Source organism: Brienomyrus brachyistius, chromosome 10, assembly GCF_023856365.1.
Source record: "Brienomyrus brachyistius isolate T26 chromosome 10, BBRACH_0.4, whole genome shotgun sequence".
Taxonomy (NCBI): Eukaryota; Metazoa; Chordata; class Actinopteri; order Osteoglossiformes; family Mormyridae; genus Brienomyrus; species Brienomyrus brachyistius.
Window position 1 is genome coordinate 12267365 of NC_064542.1, and position 21827 is coordinate 12289191.

General features: G+C 43.3%; 1 protein-coding gene across 1 annotated transcript in view; it reads left to right on the forward strand.

Annotated features, from left to right (window-relative positions):
• Window positions 1-17927, forward strand: part of slc36a1 (solute carrier family 36 member 1) — a 29019-nt gene extending 11092 nt beyond the window's left edge. Inside the window, exon 13 of the mRNA XM_049029069.1 lies at window positions 15157-17927. Coding sequence (XP_048885026.1) covers window positions 15157-15425 — 269 coding nt within the window. The 3' untranslated portion in view covers window positions 15426-17927. The remainder of the gene's footprint in view (window positions 1-15156) is intronic.
• Window positions 17928-21827: the final 3900 nt, after the last annotated feature.

Below are 21827 nucleotides of genomic sequence, written 5' to 3' on the forward strand. Positions count from 1 at the left end.
TCTGCTGACAACTGAAATGGACATTAGGTGGCATGGCAGGTTAGTGAGTGGAACCTGTGAGCCACTTAAGGTCCCACTAGCAAGACAGTTTACCTCAGTCGCCCCAGAGAAATATACAGCAGTATGAAAGGGTGAAAATGGTGTGCCCCCCCCCCCCCACAAACTAATAGAATACAGCACTTTAATGCTTACTGTGGCAGAGCAGAGTAAAGGTGGAGCCAAGAGTGTCCTTCATGTTATCTGCTTTGTGAGGTCGCCGAAGTGACCCACGTCTTCCAACAGGAGAAGCCTCATGGGATATTTAATATTTAACCCCCCTCCCCATCCATGTGAAGTTAATGCCTCTTATATGCGAAAGTGGGGGGTGGCAACGTATATTCCACTGGGGCCCACACTCACGCACAAAGGGTAGATGTGAGGATGCTGTAAGCGTCCCATGCTCGCTTGTGGGATTCTGTCCCCCCCCCCCCCCCCCCCACCCTAGAGAGACGTCACCTTTTCGGACTGGTTGCCAGCTAAGTGGATTCCCCGGAATGTGTGTAAATGGATCACACCATCAGCCAGCCATTTTAGCATCATGACCCGGGAGGTCATTTACTCTATGAAGCTTCTATAGCCTTAGGAGTATAGAAATTATGTGAAGCTAGAATGAGAAGCATTTACCCATAGCGGGTCTGTGTAAGTGTCCCATATGGGTGCAGAGCATGCCGTTACTCTACATGCCATTCTTCTACGCTATGATTCTCTGCTGTGTCTCTCCCTTACCCTGGCTGCTGGATGTTTGTCCTTGTCGACTTTGTTAGATCAAAGGGCCGATGTTTTCCACCACTACACTGGCAAAGTTATAATTGAAGAAATGCTGCTGTACATGAAGGAACAGGACACCAGTGCACTTTAATTAAATTGTGGCCACCTGGAATGCAGCCAAACTTCAAAAGCCTGTTTTTTTTTTTTTTTTTTTTTTCTCTTCTAGATCGACCCCCTGTGGGGCACCTAACCATTCGCCTGCGGGCGATTCGATGCCTGAACTGGGGTTAGTGACTAGGGGTGCGTGCTGGTCCCTCTCATATATATATATATATATATATATATATATATATATATATATATATATATATATATATATATATATATATATATATATATATATATATATATATATATATGTGATTCTGTGATTCGTCCGTGAAACAGCAAAGATCTCCCAGTCGTACCCGCTGTATTTTTTGGTCACAGATTGGCACATGCCGTTTCAGCCGGTTTTTATCCAGCAGAAGAGGTCTTTCCTCTTGGGGGTTATTAAGCGTAGTTTACACGTCACTTTTCCATTTGCCGTTTTGGTCGATGCATGGCCGTGCAAATGGGCTCTTGTCTGCATAATACATACGTCCAGGAATGCAGATGATTGCAATTGGCATCAATGTCCCAAGAGTCCAGCACAGAGAGCAGATGTCTTCTTGGTCTGGCTGAATTCTCTGCTCTGCCCAGAGTTTGGCATTTATTTTCTCTCTCCAGGATTTTGTGCACCAGAATTGATCTTAGTGCTGTTTCATTAAGTTACATAGTTATATAGCTGCTAATCGAGAGTGTCCATAGCCTTGCTTACCCTTGGAGTTTGGGAGGGGGGAATCATGGGAGGAGGGGCAGGCAGAGGAGAACAGGGTCAGCTGAATGTGCTTCGGGAAGGTGGGGGCTTGGGAGGGCTACATCTCATGCCCTTGTGTGTATTTCCTAATCCATGTTTCTGGCTCGTGCTGAGATCTTTCCTGGTGGTAGATCAAAGCAGAATCTGTCGCCAAGGTGACAAAATGTCATTTAAAGTTTATTTAGAGTTCATTTTGAGTTGGATAATTTGAGATTTTTATTGTTGCTGAGAAGTAACGAGGTTCAAAAACCATGTCAGCCATTAAGTCCAGAGTGAAATCTCTGTTTATTATCGTTCAATTGATCCTGTTTCAAAATTTAAGGAAGATGTTGGCTGCTGTCTTGGTAATTCTGTACAGTCCACCTTGCCAAGCTTAATGTCTTGTATAGCCAGCTTTCTGACCAATGACCATCACGAGCCTCTTATTCATTCAACCAATCAGGTGTTTGATTTGATCACATCCTATATCAGCTGAGGCCGTTAGGATAGATGCTGCTCTGAGAAGTGTACTGCTTGTACTGTGTAGTAAGGCCCAGTAGTTCTCAATGGGGGTTAAGTCAGATGATGAAGAGGGCCATTTCATCATTAGATCCCCTTTCAAGCCTTTCTTGGCCATTTTATGCAATCTAGAAATTGGCAGTAGAGTTCCTTTTTACACCATTTGCAAGTCGCAAAAGTATTGTAAGTTCTTCACTAAAAATTGCAGCGTCACTCCTGACTACCTTGTTGGTGCTTGAAGGTGTCCATCCATGGGCCCATACATCACTCTCACACTCATTTGTATGCCAAACCTTTGTGAAATCAGTTATAGATGCGTCTATGCCCATTCTGGACATTTCAGCTGGTGTGCCTTATCGAGTGGAGGTTGTGTCTGTGCCTTTGTAATCATGACAGACTGCACCTCATACGGAGATTCTGTTCAGTTTGCAGATCTGAAAAAAGGTGGCACTTGATCTTAAAGGGTTCCTCGAAGTCACCTGTATAATGTAGCATGTATCTTGGGCAGTTCATTTGTCTCTTCTCCCTACATGCTTCTTCCGTCGTCTTTGGATGCTAACCTCAAAACAGTCGACTGTATGGTGCAATCACGTCTTCAAAGTTTGCCAGTTTCGATTGTTTTGCATCCGTCTGACAGACACTATACTGTTTTCTTTTTTCTCTCCCTTGTTATGCTCCTCTTTTGCGCCATTTTATTAGTAATAACAAGTTGCCTAATAATTCTGGTATTACCATCTATGTATATACCATCTCTGTTTTTACTCCAAGCAGAAAATACTCAGAATGCTCTATTTTGAACTGTCTCTTCTTAATTGGAGATTCATCTGGATTGAAAATATTTGTGTGAAGAGAAGATACAAGTAAAATACACTCTTGCCTAATAATTCTGCATGCAGTGTCACGCAAAGAGTAGAACCTGTTTTAGCTGCTATGACTTTCAGCCCCTGTAAAACATCTGATGGGGGGTCAGGCGAGGTCCATTATGCTGGAGGAGAGACCTCTTTCCATCTCACCATCTTTTTAGCACAAGTGAAGCAGGAGAATCTGGTCATGTCTCCTGCCTCTGACATGCAAGTTAGCTCAGGGTCTGACATGCAGTACCTGTTAGCTCTGCGTTCTGTCCAATGAGAAGTTTCCTTCTCTAGGAGTCTGCATCCCGTGGAGTATAATCATAGAGGATTGGATAAATGGGTACCACACACTGCCCGCTCTTTGAACAAATGAGGCCATCGCTGTCTTTGAAAAACTGAGCCTCCGAGCGCTTTGGTTCCATGATCAACTGAAAATCTCTGGAGTACAAGACCCATCTGTTCCATGAATTCCTGTAGTAGCCGGATACCTCTTTACGTTCCCTGAATGTCTTATGTTGCAATTCAGGTCCTTGAATAACCCACGTAGGTGGTAGCTTCCTTAGATGATGTGTAGCTGCTACTTTAATCCTGCTTGTTTCTGGGCGTTCACTGGTTAGGCAGCTTAGCTGCATTTATGCCTAGTCGACTGCTCAACAGGCATGTGTTTGTATTGTGCTTTTGGCCTCACTTGTACATCGCTTCAGACAAAAGCGTCTGCTAAATATGTAAATGTAAATGTACGTGGACGCCATCTACTGATCGAACAGAAAACTATGCTCCCTCTCTTGCCCTGACTTGGTGTTAACTGAAAACTTGCTGTACACACAGGCTCACTGCCGTTATGGCTGTGTTTCTGCAGCACAGTGCTGTACACACAGGCTCACTGCCGTTATTGCTGTGTTTCCGCAGCACAGTGCTGTACACACAGGCTCACTGCCGTTATTGCTGTGTTTCCGCAGCACAGTGCTGTACACACAGGCTCACTGCCGTTATTGCTGTGTTTCCGCAGCACAGTGCTGTACACACAGGCTCACTGCCGTCATGGCTGTGTTTCTGCAGCACAGTGCTGTACACACAGGCTCACTGCCGTTATTGCTGTGTTTCCGCAGCACAGTGCTGTACACACAGGCTCACTGCCGTTATTGCTGTGTTTCCGCAGCACAGTGCTGTACACACAGGCTCACTGCCGTTATGGCTGTGTTTCCGCAGCACAGTGCTGTACACACAGGCTCACTGCCGTTATGGCTGTGTTTCCGCAGCACAGTGCTGTACACGCAGGCTCACTGCCGTTATGGCTGTGTTTCCACAGCGCATACCCCTCAATGACAAAACATTGTTTTACATTTTTACGCATTTTTACATTTTTTTCGGGCCACTGTAAACTGTGAATATGGGGGAACTGCTGTATATAAATATGTAATTAATAATGAATACGATTAAAATTAACCATAAAAATAAAATGGTAAAATAGGACAAAATGACATCGGTAACTGTAAAATGAATATTTAAAATCAAAAGTCTATATACTATCCCAGTGTTGAGAGTAAAATGCCGTATTAGCTGTTGGGGTCCTCAGTCAGATTCTTAGTGGTCTGTAACCCCTGCGACCGCTGCAGATTTGTATGCATCTTGAGGTAAAAGTGGCTCGTCTTTTGGTTGTTTCTCTCTATACCTTACCGCTGAAGCTAACCCTCAGCTAGACTCGGGTGTTTACGCGCTCCGGTCTACACGCCAGAAGCCGCCCCAGGGACCAGCAGGTTACTCTTTGATCGCTGGAAATCAAGGCAGTTGGCAGACCCCAGCGAACGGCACGTCGGATAGCTCAGGCCCTAGAGCGGGCTAAGCTGCTTCTCCCACTGAGCTGGGAGCTCACCTTGCCAGCCCCAGAACATGCCGGAACATCTCGCACTCACCCTGCTGGCAGTCATGCTTATTTGCTTGAAAGTACAACCTGTGTACTGTTTTAAAAGAGGGCTCTTGAGTAGATCCTATTCATAACCCTTTATATAATCATGAAGTTTTTAGGTTGTGAATTTTTAATAAATTTCTTTGACAGACTTTGTATACATAACAATGCATGATTAATATTTGCTCAGCTGCTCTGTCCGGCATTAACTTTAATCGAGTTTTTAAAGTGTGAAGTCATGCCATAATAGCAAGATGTTAACAGATAACCTCCAGGCTTTGATGTCACCACTTAAAGAGGAAATTTGGGTGCGTGAAGCTGTCCACACCCCAGTATACTGTTATCGTCCGTTCTTTGCATATCTATTAGCCTTGTGGACTCGCTTTCCTTTGTCTATATTCAACTCGGCCCCAGGCATGAAGTAGATTTACCTATGTAAATTTCACAATAACATTATATTTAAAGTCAATTTACCCTACGGGATCACTGTCCAGGTCCAAACGTGAACGCAAACCAGTACTGGGAGACTGGATGTACAGGAATGGAGAAAAATGCATTAGCTAGGTCAGCGACTGAAAGCCATTTAGCCTGGGCTGGAATAGAGGCCAACTTGGTTTCTAGGTTAGACACAATAGGAGCCCGAGGGTGTACAGCTGCATTAGCAGTCTTCAGGCTTTGCGCCAATCTCCAAGTGCCACTCGCCTTTTTTACGGGTAAGATGGGGGGAATTGACAGCCGGGTAGGCTATTTCCTTAATAGACCCCCTTTTTACCAAATCTGTAAGTATTTCTCTAATCTCTTTCTCCGCTTCTCTAGATGAAGGATACTGAGCTTTCTGGGGTCTGAATTCAGACTTGGGGTGGGCCACCGGAGGTCCGGCAGAAACTACTCTTCCGGAATCTTCTTTTCCCTTTGCCCGTGAGCAGTCAGGCACATCGGCTAACCGTGACGGAAATGCCTTCATTCGGGAGTGAGTGACACAGATATTAAATGACAGATGTGCAGTATTGTGTCGTTGGCAGGTAGTGGGCTCCATGCAAGATGGATGATTGTGGGGCATTGTGGGAGTCTTTTAGGTAGCCATTTGTCATGCTGGATTAGTATACATTTAGCATCAGACAGCTTGCCAGTTTTTGGGCACAGTATCAAACGCAGCCCTTGTGTCTAAGAGAACCTGGATGCACAAACACTGACAGTGTCTCCAAAATTGCATACTGACACAGTACATACTAAGTTTCTTCAGATGCCTACTACTCAACTGTTAATGTGGTATCTATAAGAACAGTATTCATGTACCTGGGCATACTGTGGTCGACATCCTGCATATTACCTGACCCGGTTGTTTCCCAATGATGTTGCTTGTCCACTGCAAAAGTTAATACATTTCTAAGTCAGCTTTATGTACCTGGTTATTGTTTTCTGCTTTTGAGATTGGCCTAAAGCTGCAGAACACAGTGAAACATCTTGCTGCATTTCCCAGGAGACATTTCATGACCACAGTTTTTCAGTGATGTTTGAAGATCAGCGGCCATCAGTCGAATTTCATGTACCTAATGTTGTGGGAAAAATCTTGCACAATTAGTATGTAAAATGGCTTATTCATGAAGCTTCTCCTGTGCTTGATCGTCGTCTGGCGAGGAAGAATCCCAAACACATTCGGATAACAAGCTTGAACTTTTAAGCGCCACGCCAGCCCCCGCCTCTGGAATGTCTCCTGGGACGACCTTCTCTTTAAAATGTGTAACAAAATCTTTGCGCTTAATTTGCTCTCTGCAGCGCTAGTTAGGCCAACTTAATTAGGCTCTCGCCGAGCAAGTCGTTCGTTGCGAGATCTCTTTTGAAAGGTCCTGGCAAAGCTTTTCTGCAAATGTGCTATTTTGATGTTCATGTTAAGGAGGGAGCCGGAGACCCCCCCTCCATTGGGGGGCTACAGGGGTGTCGGGACTCTGGAAACAAGTGCTTTGATTCACTATGTAAACTACAGCTTGACCTTTTAATGTCTGTCTGCCCGCTGCTCAATCTGGGCAGGTCGGTCTTTTGACTCCGACTCAAAACCTCGCTGCCTCCGGTTACTGCAAATGCGGCAAGATTACCCTGTCATTCTGTCATTTATTACTCATTATTTTTATTAAGTAGAAAAAGAAGAAAGTATTTGCCAAGAGCCTTTGAGAGAGGTTTGGGCTGCATAGGGGTTAAGGTTGTCATTGTTGGGATTATATAGAAATGAATGGAGCGAGGGAGCGGCATGGTGGTGCACTGTTGCCTCACCTCTGGGGCCCGGGTTCGAGTCTCCGCCTGGGTCACATGTGTGTGGAGTTTGCATGTTCTCCCCATGTTGTCGTGCGGTACGGGTACTCCGGTTTTCCCCCCACAGTCAAAAAACATGCTGAGGTTGATTGGACCCGTAGGAGTGCCTGTGTGTGTGAATGGTGTGTGAGTGTGCCCTGCAATGGGCTGGCCCCCCATCCTGGGTTGTTCCCTGCCTCGTGCCCATTGCTTCCGGGATAGGCTCCAGACCCCCCGTGACCCAGTAGGATAAGCAGTTTGGAAAATGGATGGATGGATGGTTTACAATGGGCTTTTGGCATCTCTCAGCGCAACCTGCTTTGGTGGGCAGCCAGAGGAAGAGAGTAAAGAAGATTAATTAACTTGGTGTGAATGGACTCCAGAGAGCCAGGGCCTGTGGAGGGTGAGAGAGGGATACTATTTGGTGGCTTGATGAAGAGACATGAAGATCTGACACTTTGGCTTTTTCCCGTCGTAGGTTAGCCTGTTCCCCTAGCTTGTTTCAGTGGAATTTTCACTGGCCCGCAGTCATTCTGGTGAACGTGTTCCATGGAAAGGCACTGAATTGGCTTTTTTTGCACTGTGCGTCTCCACTCACTCACAATCATTGTCGCCTGGGCTGGGACACCGTATATGACAATTCTGTTTCCTGCATGGTCTCATTTCCATACCGAGTCTTTTACTGTCACCATCTCTTTTCTCCGTCACCCCCTTACCCGCCTTTAAGCAGAGCCCAGACTCCAAACCATTTGGATGTAGCCAATTGGGAATAAAGCAGCACAGAGATTACACGAGTGCTCCACGTCGGTTGTGTGTGGAGTGGGATTGCTGAGAACCTTCTGCTGCGGTTTGTGCTGCCTAGGTCTTGGTCGTCGGCACTTCCTGAGAGGTGTGTGGTTTCCTTCCAGCTGGGTGACTGGGCATCCCTGTGTTTGGTGCAGATGTTGGGTAGTAGTAAGACTAGATGTTAATACCTCCATGGATTGTAAGATGGGCACAGCAGGGTTTAAATTAGGCACAAAGGGATGAAATTTAGATTGAATTTGATTAGACAGAACTTTAGTCATTCTCAGGGAAATGATTGTGTAGCTCTCATAGTGCAAGATTAAAACAACAAACGCAGTATAAAATCTGAAACAGAAAGTGTACATGTGTAAAGGTAGAAAAATATAGAAAGATAAATTATGTAAGTTGGTATTTATGTTTACCAAGAACTTCAAAAGCTTCAAATAACATCAGTGTTAGAGAATCCAGTATGGAATTTCACCTTATTTTGAAAAGAATCTTTAGTCTGAAATGACTAATTTTTGACTTCATGAAATAAATGGAGAAGAATGCATCTGATTTCCATACTAGTTTTGATGTTTAAATGCATTCATGTGGGCTTCCCTTAGAACTGCTGGTTCCCTGGGGGAGACTGAAAACAACCTACAAACGGTTTCAGCATTACAGCAGAACATATGAATAGATCATAAATATCAGAAAAATAGAATTCTCTTTGAAGTCATGAGTCTGGAAAGGTTCATTTTACAGCAAATCTCTATTTTATGTATGAGGGTTATGTATATATAATATTGTGGAGACAAATTGACCCCACAATGGGATTTAAAAACCTGTTATTTTGAAGTTGTGGGGACCATTGATTTGCCCCCCCACAAAAGGAACCATTTTATAAAAATCTGTGACTACAGTCAAAACTGCATTTTGTATTTTGTTTGGTTACCAAGTTAGGGCTGGGTAGGGATTATTTAAATCATCATTTTGGGATTAGAGTTTTCTCAATATAAATGAATGGGGGAAAAAAAGTGAAATCTGAAATTTCCCTACTTTTGGGGACATTTTGAGGCGGCATGGTGGTGCAGTGGTTAGCACTGTTGCCTCACACCTCTGGGACCCGGGTTCGAGTCTCCGCCTGGGTTACATGTATGTGGAGTTGCATGTTCTCCCCATGTCGTCGTGGGGTTTCCTCTGGGTACTCCGGTTTCCCCCCACAGTCCAAAAACATGCTGAGGCTAATTGGAGTGGCTAAATTGCCCGTAGGTGTGTATGTGTGAGTGAATGGTGTGTGAGTGTGTCCTGCGATGGGCTGGCTTCCCGTCCTGGGTTGTTCCCTGCCTTATGCCCATTGCTTCCGGGATAGGCTCCAGACCCCCCGTAACCCAGTAGGATAAGCGGTTAAGAAAATGGATGGATGGATTTGAATGCAATCAAAAAAGTAAAAATGCCAAAAGTCTCGTATTTGAGTTGGTTACTTATGGTTAAGGTTAGGGATGGGTAAAGGTTAAGGGTGTCCTGATTGGGGTTAGGGTTTTTCCCATAGAAATGAATGGATGGTCCCCATTTAGATAGGTACACCAACGTGTGTGTGTGTGTGTGTGTGTGTGTGTCTGTGTCTGAGTATGACTGAATTTACTTGTGCCTTTCTGGAGATTTGTCTTGTTTTTGTAGATTAGTCATTTAGTGCATACAAAATAGCCTTATTTGTAAAAGCTAGAACAAATGAAAATCAGTCGTTTACACCAGTGACACTAGAGAGAACTTGTTCGCTCATTCAGAAAGAGAATTTGTATGCATATTCCTTATTTTGTCACAGATCCAATAAAATGTCATTGGTGAATTAAATTGATTTTGATGCAGTGTATCTTACACATATGTTGGTGAATGGGGGTTTTACGATGACTCACCATCATTTTCCTCAGGGAATCAGAGCCCATAATGGGGGGAGAAGTGAAAATTGTTCCTGACCCCTTCAAAGAAGTTGGTTATTTCTGAGTAATAGTTTCTATGAAAGAACAAACTCTATTGTTTGCAATGAATGAAAAGGTGGAAGGCAGGAACTGTGGGTGGTCACATGACCGTGATCCTGGGGGCATAGAGAGTGGGCCATCTCAGATGATGCTGAATTGCCCTTGATGTTCATTGTCTGATTCATAATGATAAGCCTTGTTAATGGCATTTTGATTATTGTCAAATGACAAAAGAATCTAATCAGGTCAGTGTCCAGTTTTGCTTTTGGCTGGCGGGTGATGAATCTGCTCGTCTGATTGGACACACCTGGAGTCGCAAAGCAACCTCCTCACGCCTCATTGGGCTCTAACCTTTTGTCCCGTTGTGGTTTTAATGGTCTTTAGAAGTGGGGACATTTCAGGCAATCACCCCTGGTGGGGACCTGGCTGATGACCGTGGCCAGTAGGTGTCGAGGTGATTGTCACATGTAGTGTAGCGTGCTGCGTACAGTCTAGAGGGACGTGAAGACACGAGAAAGGAAGTACAGACTCTGGAAATTAATGACGAAGGTCAGAAAGTAATAGCACAGCCGACAAACACGTAGCATATTCACGTGCGGGAGATGCATTGTGAGGGGGAAGGGTTTTTAGCTATAAGCTAACAGCTGTGCGGATGGCTATTCATAAGATGAATAAACTAAGCTGGCTTTATTCTCAGTCAGTCTGGGGGTGTGTTGAATGATTAGTCTGGAATTTGTGAATGAATTGCATTATGTTTGTTAATTTTTTTTGGCACTGTGGTGTTTTGAGTGTAGGCTAACGGAAGCCATAGCTGCTCTAGGTGAAACTGTAACCAATAAAGGAATGGGAGGAGTGAGGTGTTTTGCTCTGTGCTGTTGGTCGCTTTCAATTGGTGGGAACCAATAGAGTGATCTGTGGGGGAGTGGGAGGAGTTAACAGACTGACAGCCCAGGATAACTGGCAGCATTTCTAAGCCCTGTTTCAGCCAGCTCCTAATGCAACATGAAGAGATTATACTTCCATGAATATGATTAACTTGCCCTGCTTTGAAATGGCCAGAAGATTTATTGTATTAACTTATCAGATGCAGCTTTCCAACTTTTTTCATGCATTTGGCAGAGATCCCCCCCCCCCCATTAAACAGGATGGGAGCCTGGTTTACGCTGTGTAAGTCAGCTGAGCACATGAGATCCACTCTAGAATTACAATTACCAAAGCCGGAAAAGGCTGTAACCAACAGCCGTACAGCATGGGCATCACACATTATCCGGCCCCATCTACACAGAAATCCTGTTACCTTACAGGTAGACTTTAAAGGGGCTGTTCACCCCAAAACTAAACAAAAAGCAGATTTGTTTTAGAGGGGGTTTAGTACTATCTATCCATCTGTTATTTGGTTGGGGTTGGCCTGTTTTGGAGATATCGGCCGTAGAAATGTCAGGCATGTAATGGGAGTGAATGCGCCAGAAAAATACACCTGAAAAATCCAACAGTAATGTCTCTTACCGTAAATCATGAGTCCGTTATTGAAGATAATCCACAGACTCTGTAGTGAGAAGTGACCGTATGAAATATTTTCTTCTACCGAGCTTCACACACCAGTCGTGTCACTGCGCAGAAGATATGGTGGGGGTGCCCGTGCTCAGATCTACTGCACAATGATATGATTGGTGTGTGGAGTTTTATACAGTGAAAAGTCAGCATTAGCTTCACACCTCAGTCATTCCTTTTTGACCCTCTGGTCACTCATTTGCTGCAGATCCATGGGCTTTGCACTCCTTACTGTCCCCTTAGCATTTATTCCGCTGCCTTCCGGTTCCCGTGTCCTTATAAACCGCATCCTTGTAATTCCATGGCCCTGCACTGCATAACACTCTATTTGCCCTTCACAATCCAGCACTGCAAAAAACATGAAAGCTCTCCTCTGGAATAAATGCCTTTGAGTTTAATGGAGGGAGATGGTTGAGATTGGTGGTTTAACTCCTGCCTGAAATAGCCCAGGGTTCAGGGTACTGGTGGGAAACATGGTGGTATTTTATTGTAACCAGTTAGAATTGTATCCACAGTACGTATTTCGGAGAAATTGTAAGAAAGGCGGAAGAGCGCATCATTTACGTTTTTTAGTGGACTCTTTTGTCCAAAGCAAACATACAAGTGAGGCAAATGGCACATTAGAAACATACATGCTGTCGAGATGGCAGTCAGTCATAAATGCGACGAGGCCTGAGCTTCCAGTGAAGACCCAGGTACATGTGCATCATCCTCAGCTGCAGAGTCTTACTTTTACCAGTAACTGAACAGGAGAAATACTTAGATTTATTATATAATGACCAATTATTTGCTTATACTTGTAAACTGAGTTCAGAAGTACGCAGTTGTTGACCAAAGTAATTGTTAGTTTGTCTATGAAACATTTGGAAGTTGAGTTAGTTTCCTTTATATGTACAGTATTTCAAATACCTTAATTATTAAGTTTAGTATTAAAGCGCTACAGGAAGTGTTTCTTGTAAGGATAGTTAACATTACTGCATGCATTCCAAAAAAATTCTGATATGTATCATGGACCATGATTATAACCAAAAATGTTATGACATTTTGGCCAAGACGCCCAGCCCTAATCCGGGGTCTCCCCGCCTTCCCCTTCTACCTGCTGGGAGAGGCTGTGGATCACCGGCCCCCTAACTGGTTGAGCAGTTATTAGAGATGGAATGTTGGTGACTCTCCAGTGTATCTTCTGGAGATCCAGACAACCTTAATTTGCTCTTACTTGCCTCTGTAGCATCTAGTGAGCTGTTCCACCCTTTATGGGACCAGGATACTTAAAAGACTCTTAAATGTCAAATCAATAGTGTATGTTCAATGTCGTACTTCTCCCATCGAGTAGGGTTTTTTTTTTTTTTTTTTTAATCGGAAATCCCATTAAAGGCTTTCTTTTCGATTACTTTGCCATATTTATTACTTCTATCACTCTATCCTCTCCCCTTTATCTGGCCAGTCACCCTTTGACCCCAGCTGGGCCAGCCTGCTGGGACTCGTGGGATTTTACCCAAGGACTGGAGTTTTGGGGATGCTCTGAGTTGCATCCTAGATGTAAAGGACCGTAACATCTTTGTTATTTCTATGGTAACAGGCAGTGCACAGTGCATTGCCCCCTAGCTGGTACTAACTAGTTTATTATTTTTCATTTATTTCTCCCTCTCCCTTTTATGCAACTTCGACCTCTGCAGTTTGTCTGTCACGCTTTGTGACATTGGTCAGCGTGGTTGCTAATTAATGACCCGTTTTATCATGCATGGTAACGGTGCTTGGCACTGTGACGTCACACCCCTGGGGTCCTGGGTTTGGTTTGTCCCCCCACTTCTGCATGTGTGAAGTTTGTGTGGGTTTCCTTCAGATGCTCAGTTTCCCCCACCTGCCCAAAGACATGCGGTTAGCTGGATTGGTGTCCGCAAGTTCCCCATTGTGTGTGGGTGTGTCCCCTGTGAGAGTCCCCTGTCTTTCTGCATAACACTCCAGGCTCACTGTGACCCCGTGATGGATGGCTGGAGGATCGGGTAATTGGATGATCAGTCATTGCTAATGTGATCCATGTGACAAGTGGTTTCAGATGCTGATTCCTGCACTTAGTGGTTGTCACACTGTGCTGTGAAACCCAGCTCCTGCTGATTGATACACTACAGAAACTCAGCATGTAGTGGGATGAAGACACTTCTTATTGGTTCAGCTGATTAGAGGCTAGTAGCACCTAATTATGTACAATAAACATGCTCCTTCACGCTCATTGAAGAAAGTCCTACAATGACTTACTAAGTACTCAGCACTGTAGCCCTCCTAGGACGACTATGCCAGCCCCAGCAGACGTATATAAAGTGTGAAGGTTGTGCTTTAGATCCAGGATGGTAACTAACCACTAAGGGTGATGCTGGATAGCACTCCTGGGGGGCTTTGTCCCGGGGAAGATCAGAACGGCGTTCCTGGGGAGCCAATGGGAGCAGGCGAGGTTTGTCTCGTGCCACCCTCCTGCAGGGTATTTGTATTGAAGTTTGTGGCAGATGTTACTCCGCAAGCATCTCTTAAATTCTTCATATTTGAGTCTTTATTTAATACAGACAAACTCTGAGCGCCAGCTTACCACCGGTTACCATGCAGGTTTATGGGATGTCCTTGACTTTTTTTTTTCTTTAATGTTAGAAGAGCTAATCATGGGTGTCAGCATGGAATCTGTTAAGGAGCCGAGGAGCTTCCAGAACCTTCTCTCTCGCTCTCCCCCGACACAGGAGGCCTTTGATGGAGGGCCTTCGCAGCATGCATTAGCGTTGCCTTCTGCCCCTAGTGGATTTGCCCAGTCATTGTTCTCCAAAAGCTATTTCATTACTCCGGCACCTTGGATGGCCTGATGGCCCAGCGGGGTGAACCGGCTAAGGGCTTGATGTTTTTCCTCAGACCTCAAATACGCCCCCCCCACACCTTCATCTCCCCTTTCTGCTCCCCCCTCCTTCCATGTTGGAGCCCTCCCTCCATATTTAATATTGAATATACTTCAAGGAGTCCTTTGTTGATCTCTCTCAGTGTGTGCTAGGTACTAGGTATGCTGAGCCTTACCCCCCCCCCCCCCCCAAAATGTCTCGTGCTTCACAGTGCCCTGGAGCTTTGTGATGTCTGTGTTATGGAGAATTAAAAGCCCCCCCCAGCATCCCCACCTTTATTATTGCTCAAACAGATTTCCACCCGGGTTGTTCATTTTGGTTATCAAACTGCAAGTATTTCCAAGAATTTTACATAACATTGAAAATTTTGAAATGTGCCCCTGCTTCTCCTAATGATGCTCACAGCCTCTGATGATGTCCATGAAAATTGCGATCGTCCACTTTTTTGAAGATTGTGACTTTTGGCAATAGATGGAATACGGCCTTTTCTCTTCTGCCTTCTGATAGCGTTTGACATCTAAATGACCAATGAAAGATGCTGTATGAAGTCGTCTATTTCACTAATATTTGTTTGTAATAGTTAACATTTGTACTGATGATACTTTATATCACTAGTTTTAACAGTTTAACACTGATAACTGTATAGTGATACTTCATTAACCCTTGATGCTGTGTAGTCATGGATTTCCTCCCAAGATCAATAGTTTATTGACTGTTATTTTAAATGTGCCAAATCTGGCTGAATTCCCTGAAAATGAAAGCTTTGTTGAAGAGCCCACGCCTCTCATCCCCGCAGGCGTGCTGGCCATCCTGATCCCGGAGCTCGACCTGGTCATCTCTCTGGTAGGATCCATCAGCAGCAGCTTCCTGGCCCTCATCTTCCCACCCGTGCTGCAGATCTTCACCTACCACAACGAGGGCCTCCCCGCCTGGGTCGTGGCCAAGAACTGCCTGATCACCCTCTTCGGCCTGGTGGGCTTTGTGGCAGGGACCTACATCACCATCGAGGAGATCGTCATCCGTAACGGGAGCCGTTCCAACTCCACCATGCTGCACTATCTGTGAGGAGTGGCTCTCTGTGGTCTGCACACGCCTCTTTCATACATGTATGACAGCCATCTCCATCAGCGGCAGCTGGATTTCAGTCAACGCTGTGTTTTTTGTGCACTTTTTTGTTTCTTAATTTGCCAAAAGAAAAAGTCCGGTGATGTTTATTATGAGGAAACTGTAGTGGACTTTCTATTGACTGGCTCTCAGTCTCACACGGTTTTTTAAAACGCTGTATGAGAAAAAGATTAAAATGTGGTTGTGCTTGGTTTTTAATGTCGAGACTGGTTTTATTAGAGATGGATATAGATGCGGCTGTCTATGTTTGACAGCCTTGGTCTGGCGGTCTAACAGGAACCCCAGCCAGGGTAAAGAGTAACACCTTTGGCTCTGCCATGATGTCTCCAAGCAACCACTATACGCTGATAACAGGTACTGTACTGTACATGACCTTCAGAACTCAAGGTCAGCAGTTTAAGTCCCTGGTGTAACCTTCTGTGTGGCACTTAAGGGCAAAATCACTATAATGTTTCTGTTCCAGTAAAATATCGAGCTTCTGTCCTGTTGACTACTTTGAAAAGCAACTTCTGTTAGGCCATTGAAAAAGTATCAGCCATACATTTATGGGAATAAAAGAAAAAAACCCAGCCAGGCCGTGGGAAATATCTTAAAATGGTTCATTTGTCTACAGTGATAATCTGGTGTCAATCACCTTCGAATTACATTGTGGACAGTGAGAGGACGCCATCAGCACAGATGGTGTGCCCAGGGCCCATCACATCGTATATGCACTCTAGTCCCCATCTCTCCATCGCCACCCTTGAGGATGGATAAGAGACAGCAGGGAGGCAGTAGATTAGGACCAATTGCCACCAGAGTGCAAAATAACAAATTAATGGTGTTAACTGGATATTTGCTTCATCAGTTGGACATCAGATATCAAGAGTTTTCATGGAAGTATTTTCAACAGTTCAGAGTAGCTTTAAATTCAGTACTTTACTACTATTTCTCTAGTATTGTAAGATGTGTTATGATTAAACTCTGATGGGCTTGGTGTAACCTAAAAGATAGGGAGTGGGGGGTGTAGGTGTGGTGTTGCCCCTAATATTAAGCGCTAATGTCATGTAGTAAATACGCCATGTTTCCCGATGGTTTCAGTTGTATATATGTATGACCAGATTTAGTTCTTCAGCTGTATGTAATTTCTGTATGACCACTTGGCTGAAACAGGAAAACCTCCTTCATCTTTATATATATAATTCATGAGCTTTTGAGTAAAGTAGATTATAAATGTTCCTTTGTCTCCTATCTATGGTTCACCTATGCTGAATTATGCATCAGCTATCGGAGTTGAAATGCTAAGTTCCATTTAACGTGTTGACAGGATTGACCAGTCGGTGATGTACATTTTGCACTTAATTATTTTTCTTTGCCGATTTAGCAAGTTGATCACTTTCACGAGTTTTTATAAGTGTAATTATTTAGTCGTTATATTTTTACGGTTGCCATTAAGAAGTTGAAATTTCATCCGTTTCATTTTTTTTTTTTTTAATGTGTGTCGTATTTTTCTATACATCCATATATCTCAGAACCGTTTACCCTGGAAAGGCTCTCGGGGATGCTGTGTTGCTTTTCTATGTGAAATCTCTGTGCTTTCCCGGAAATTTGGATGGCATTGCTGACTATCCACTGATGCCGAGTGTTCGGACATTAGTCGGATAAGCGTGTCTACTCCCTGTTGCTTGCCTACACCAGCCACAAACCCGCCGGTAAGATTTCTGGGTTGTGCAAGCTGTTCCTTCTCCCTGCGTCATCCTACTCTGCGTTTGTACCGCACAAAACGGGTTAAAAATAAGCACTAAGTTGGTCGCTGATCCCTCACTCTGTTCTCACTCTTCCTCCCCATCTCTATGCACATTTGGTGGAGCAAAAGTACATTAAAAAAGGAATCGATTACTGTAAATGTCTTTTTAATCTGTAAAAGAACAGATGAGGGACCAATTGTTTGCTGACCATCACAATCTGCTTCATTGCACATTGAGAGATGCTTTGAGTATTTTGGTGCTGTGATTTTTTTCTGCTACAATTTTTATGTTTCAGAAGAAAAAATGAAATATTATTTTGATTGATGTGATGGAAAATGTCCACACCTGTGTGTTTTTTTTTTTTTTTTTTTTTGATTACTTTTGTCATTCCATAACACATTTTGTTTTTATTTACAATCAAAAATAAATTTCTTGGGGAAGAAAAGGGACATTGAGCTTAAATGTTGCTGTATGTTAGCTTTTGTTTTGTTTTTTTGCTTGTCTGTTTCTGGGGTGGCTCAGCGGGTTTGGATGCTGGGCTTGTGATCAGAAGGTTACTTGTTCAAATCCCTGGTTTAGCTGAGTTTTTTTTTTTGTTTCCCTGAGCAAGGCCCTACACCCCAGGGAATGTCTAATCCTGCTTTCTTAATGTATGTTGCGTTGCATAAAAGCTTCTGCTAAATAAATACAATGTAAATATCATCAAAAAAATACATAGCTCTTTTTTCAATTCTGCATATACCACTGCCAAGATAACGGCTGTCATTAAATGTCAGTTTCTTTTTCAGCATGGCTCTGTGTGTATGGAGGAGAGTAGGCCTGCTTATTTGAGTAGGCCTGCTTATTTCGCACGCTACAAATGGGCCTCCTCTATGCAGTCGGCAGCACAAATGGGGCTGCTGTTGACTTCATAATGACACCAGGATTCACCGTCTGAATGAAGACCGGGTGAGTCATGTGACATCAGAGCCCAGAGAACTGGCATCAGAGAACGTTTGTAGATAAACCTGGAGATGTTGTCTTAGATGGTAAAATAAAAGTAAAATAGAGGCTAAAAAGTCAGAAGACAAATAAATTAACTATTAAGTTATAAATTTAATAAATTATATATATTTTTATTGGGTAGTGCTGTTCACAAAGCATATTGTTTATTCACGTGTGAATTTGAGTAGCATTCACATGGGTCATGGACAAAGTAATGGACATTTGGCCACACAATACATTGTTTATATAGTATGTATCTCATTTGTAGACAGCACCAAAAGCTGTTATTTTACACAGATCCGTACTACAAGCGAACGTGAAACTGCCAGGATGCCTCTGAATGGAGTATCGTGTTTTGCGCATGTTTTGCTAGATGAATATCTTTCAGTTGCTTGACGTTAAAGACGATCTAGTGTGGTAAGAAGAAAGGTCTTCATTACTGAAGAGGAATTACAGGTGGAATCAAGAGGCAAAACCGGCTGGAGGAGGTCAGACGGAGAAGCTGTAAGTGTGGAGGCCAAAGCCAGGTTCCTGTGGCTAAACCCCTTACAGCAACTCAAAACCCTCTTTGCAAAGTGCTACCATAAGATCCTTATGAGTGGAAGTGGGCTGCATGGTAGATTTGATTGATGGTTTACACTGTGTTCAAATGCTTTTGTGATTCAGCCTCTTGGTTCAGAGGCATCGGCCTGTCAGGCTATTCTCACATATTGTATGGGAGACGGTTTCTGGTTTCACCTTAATTGTCCACTAATTTAAAATTCTGCAAAACCTGATCTGAAGACATTCTCAAGAGTGTCTGGCATGCTTCTACGGTTATAGCTCGACTACGCTATTTAGTCGGACCACCATCCTTGTCCCAGTATACATGCATGGGAGAGGAATCGATTTATTGACCGAAGTATGTTTGACGCTGCTGCGATAGCTTTCAGCTTGATAGTATTGGGCTTTTTCCGTGCACCTTATTACATCACAGACGTAAAAAAACAAATTGATAATAATGGAACCGTGGACAAATGCAGTGGCACAAGTTTTAATTGCTATCTGGTCGGAAGAACCGATTTAACAAGATCAGGGTAGCATAAGAAATAAAGTATTTTGTATAATATGCTATGGTATCACGATATTGGAATTTTTCAAATATTGCAATGTTATTTTGTTGTAATAAATATTGGGGCATTTATGAAACAAAAAAGGAGTTTCTCACAAACCCATCTAGGAGTGATCTAAACAGTAATTAAGGATGTAAATAATTATGATTGTCTCGGAGAAGTCATACAGCGCCCATGCAAAGAGCAACTTTAAATGTATACTAGATGATCTTGAAGATGAATAATCATTAAAATTGCAAAACTTGCCAGGTTCTTTTCCTATGTCAGAGTAAAAATGTTTTAGCTAGACTTAAACTTCCTGCACTATAATATTCGTCAAGCCCACTATCAAGTGGGGTCATTGTGGTCGGAATATCTGAATTCTTAACGACTGTCGTTTTGTTTCATGGATGTACAACACGTCATCTGGGCTTAAAGCACCCTTTTTTACGCAGGAGAAACTTTTACTATTTCCTTTTTAGTCACGTTTATCGAACGACTGCAAACCAACAAGCTCATAAATGAGATACCAATATGTTAAAGCAGATTCAGCTATGGGCCAAAAGTAGTGAAGATCTTGTGATGGAATGAAGACCTTTCAAAGATCTTTCATATTCAACTGTAACTTGTGTGAGATTTTTGAAGATGTCTCATGGGAAGTGTCACGCGATTTCCTTATTGACCTTGACTTCGTTTGATCCCTAGGATGAGCTGGCCTCCCCCTATGCTTCATGGGAAAGGCTGCAGATTCCTTGGTATTCAGTAAATTGTTGCGGAAAATCAACAGATGCTTGTTTTGTTGCCATTTTTTCCAGTTCCCGTTTGCTGTTACCTTTCAAGTCTCTTATTTACCCAACAATGTGCTTCCACCGCCCACATCCCGATTAAATTGCACCTGTAATCAAACCTTCATCTCTTCAGCTTTTGTCGCGCTCAGCCTGTTGGCAAGAAAAATCTTGAAAGTATTAGTGAGAAGTGATGAGGTGGCATCCAAATAATACCGACTCATTTGAAGGTCAGGCCTGTGACAATTACGCTAACTGGAGTCAGCTGGAATCAGATTTGAAAATCATTTAAAGATATGACTTTATTTACAATAATGAATGTGTCTTCTGAGAGTCAAATGAGCTAGACAAACACATTTTGATAGATTATTTATTGGATTCTCCGCCGCTAAAGATCAGAAGGTCATTTGAGCATTCATGCTTCATCAGTTGTCCATGAAATGCAACCTTTGGAATGAATGCACAAGATACCTATCTATCTAACCAAATTGTGATCAGAAATTGATTTCTGTCTAATTTCACTTAGTGGCATTTTAGTAATACACAATGTCTGCATTCCTTTGATTTGCTAGGGTCTACGTCAATGTCACGAAAGGCTAATATGAGATTTTTAAGAAGTGCAGTCATATGAGAATTCATGGAGCTGATGATCATTTTGGATTATGTGTCGTTCCATCTGGCACTGAACTGATCAGACATTAGAAGGAAGATGTGATGTTGTACAGTGCATGTATTTTGGGAGTTTTGGGGGTAACATCTGGGCAGTTTTTCTTGCAGGGCTATGATTGATTAAGCAGCTCGTTTTAACTAGAAAACGGTCAGTTGGTGTCTGGTGGTTCAGAAAAGCCAGTCTGATTACCATTTGTCATTAACTAGTAGGCCACACAACATCAGACACAGAGTGGCCACATTTTATTCGTCAATTCTGAAACTGAAAAAAAATCACATTTAGCGCTTAAAGCATTTTTTGAGCAGAAACCCCTGCCGGTGATTTAATAAAACAAAATGAGTCAAGAAAGCAGCGAGACCGGAGGTTAGCATTCGAGTACCACTGAGTGGAAATATAATTCCTAAATTTATATTGGAATAAATTTTAAAATGGGCTTTAGTTTAGCTCTCAATCTATATGCGAATAAGTGCAAAGCATCAGGAAAGCAAAAAGTAGTCCTGAATTTCTTTGTTCAGGCATAAAAACAGGGACACATGCAGTATGTAGATCTAAAAAGACGGCAATCAGATGGAAGCAGTGCTACAACTGAGTTCTGGTTTGGGCATCAAGGTCAGGCTCTGATTAATGGAAGAAAAAGCATATCGACTGGAAACAAGAAACGGGTGAATTGTGCGCTCGTCACCTGACCTCACCCTGCCCTATGACGGAAAGATAAGCGTAAGTACACATCTTGACAAATTTTAATCGACTGTCACTCATGTCATGCCCTCACAAACATAAAACTTGAATTAACGCGACCGACGTGGATTAATGCATAGACTACAGCCTAGGCCCCCAGCAAAATCAGGGGTCCCGTCTTGCCTCAGGAAACCTATAAATCTAGCCAATCAATCTGCTGGTGCGTTACTCCCCCCTGATTGGCAATATTCTATCAACTGCACCCTCCTCCACCCTAAACGGTCACACCAGACAGCACCCCCGTACCCCAGATCACTGAATTCTACCACCGTGCTTATTAGCAGATCAATGATGCTGTGTTGTGTTTAATTCTCTCTCATTTCTCTTTCGGCACTTAAAAAACGTTT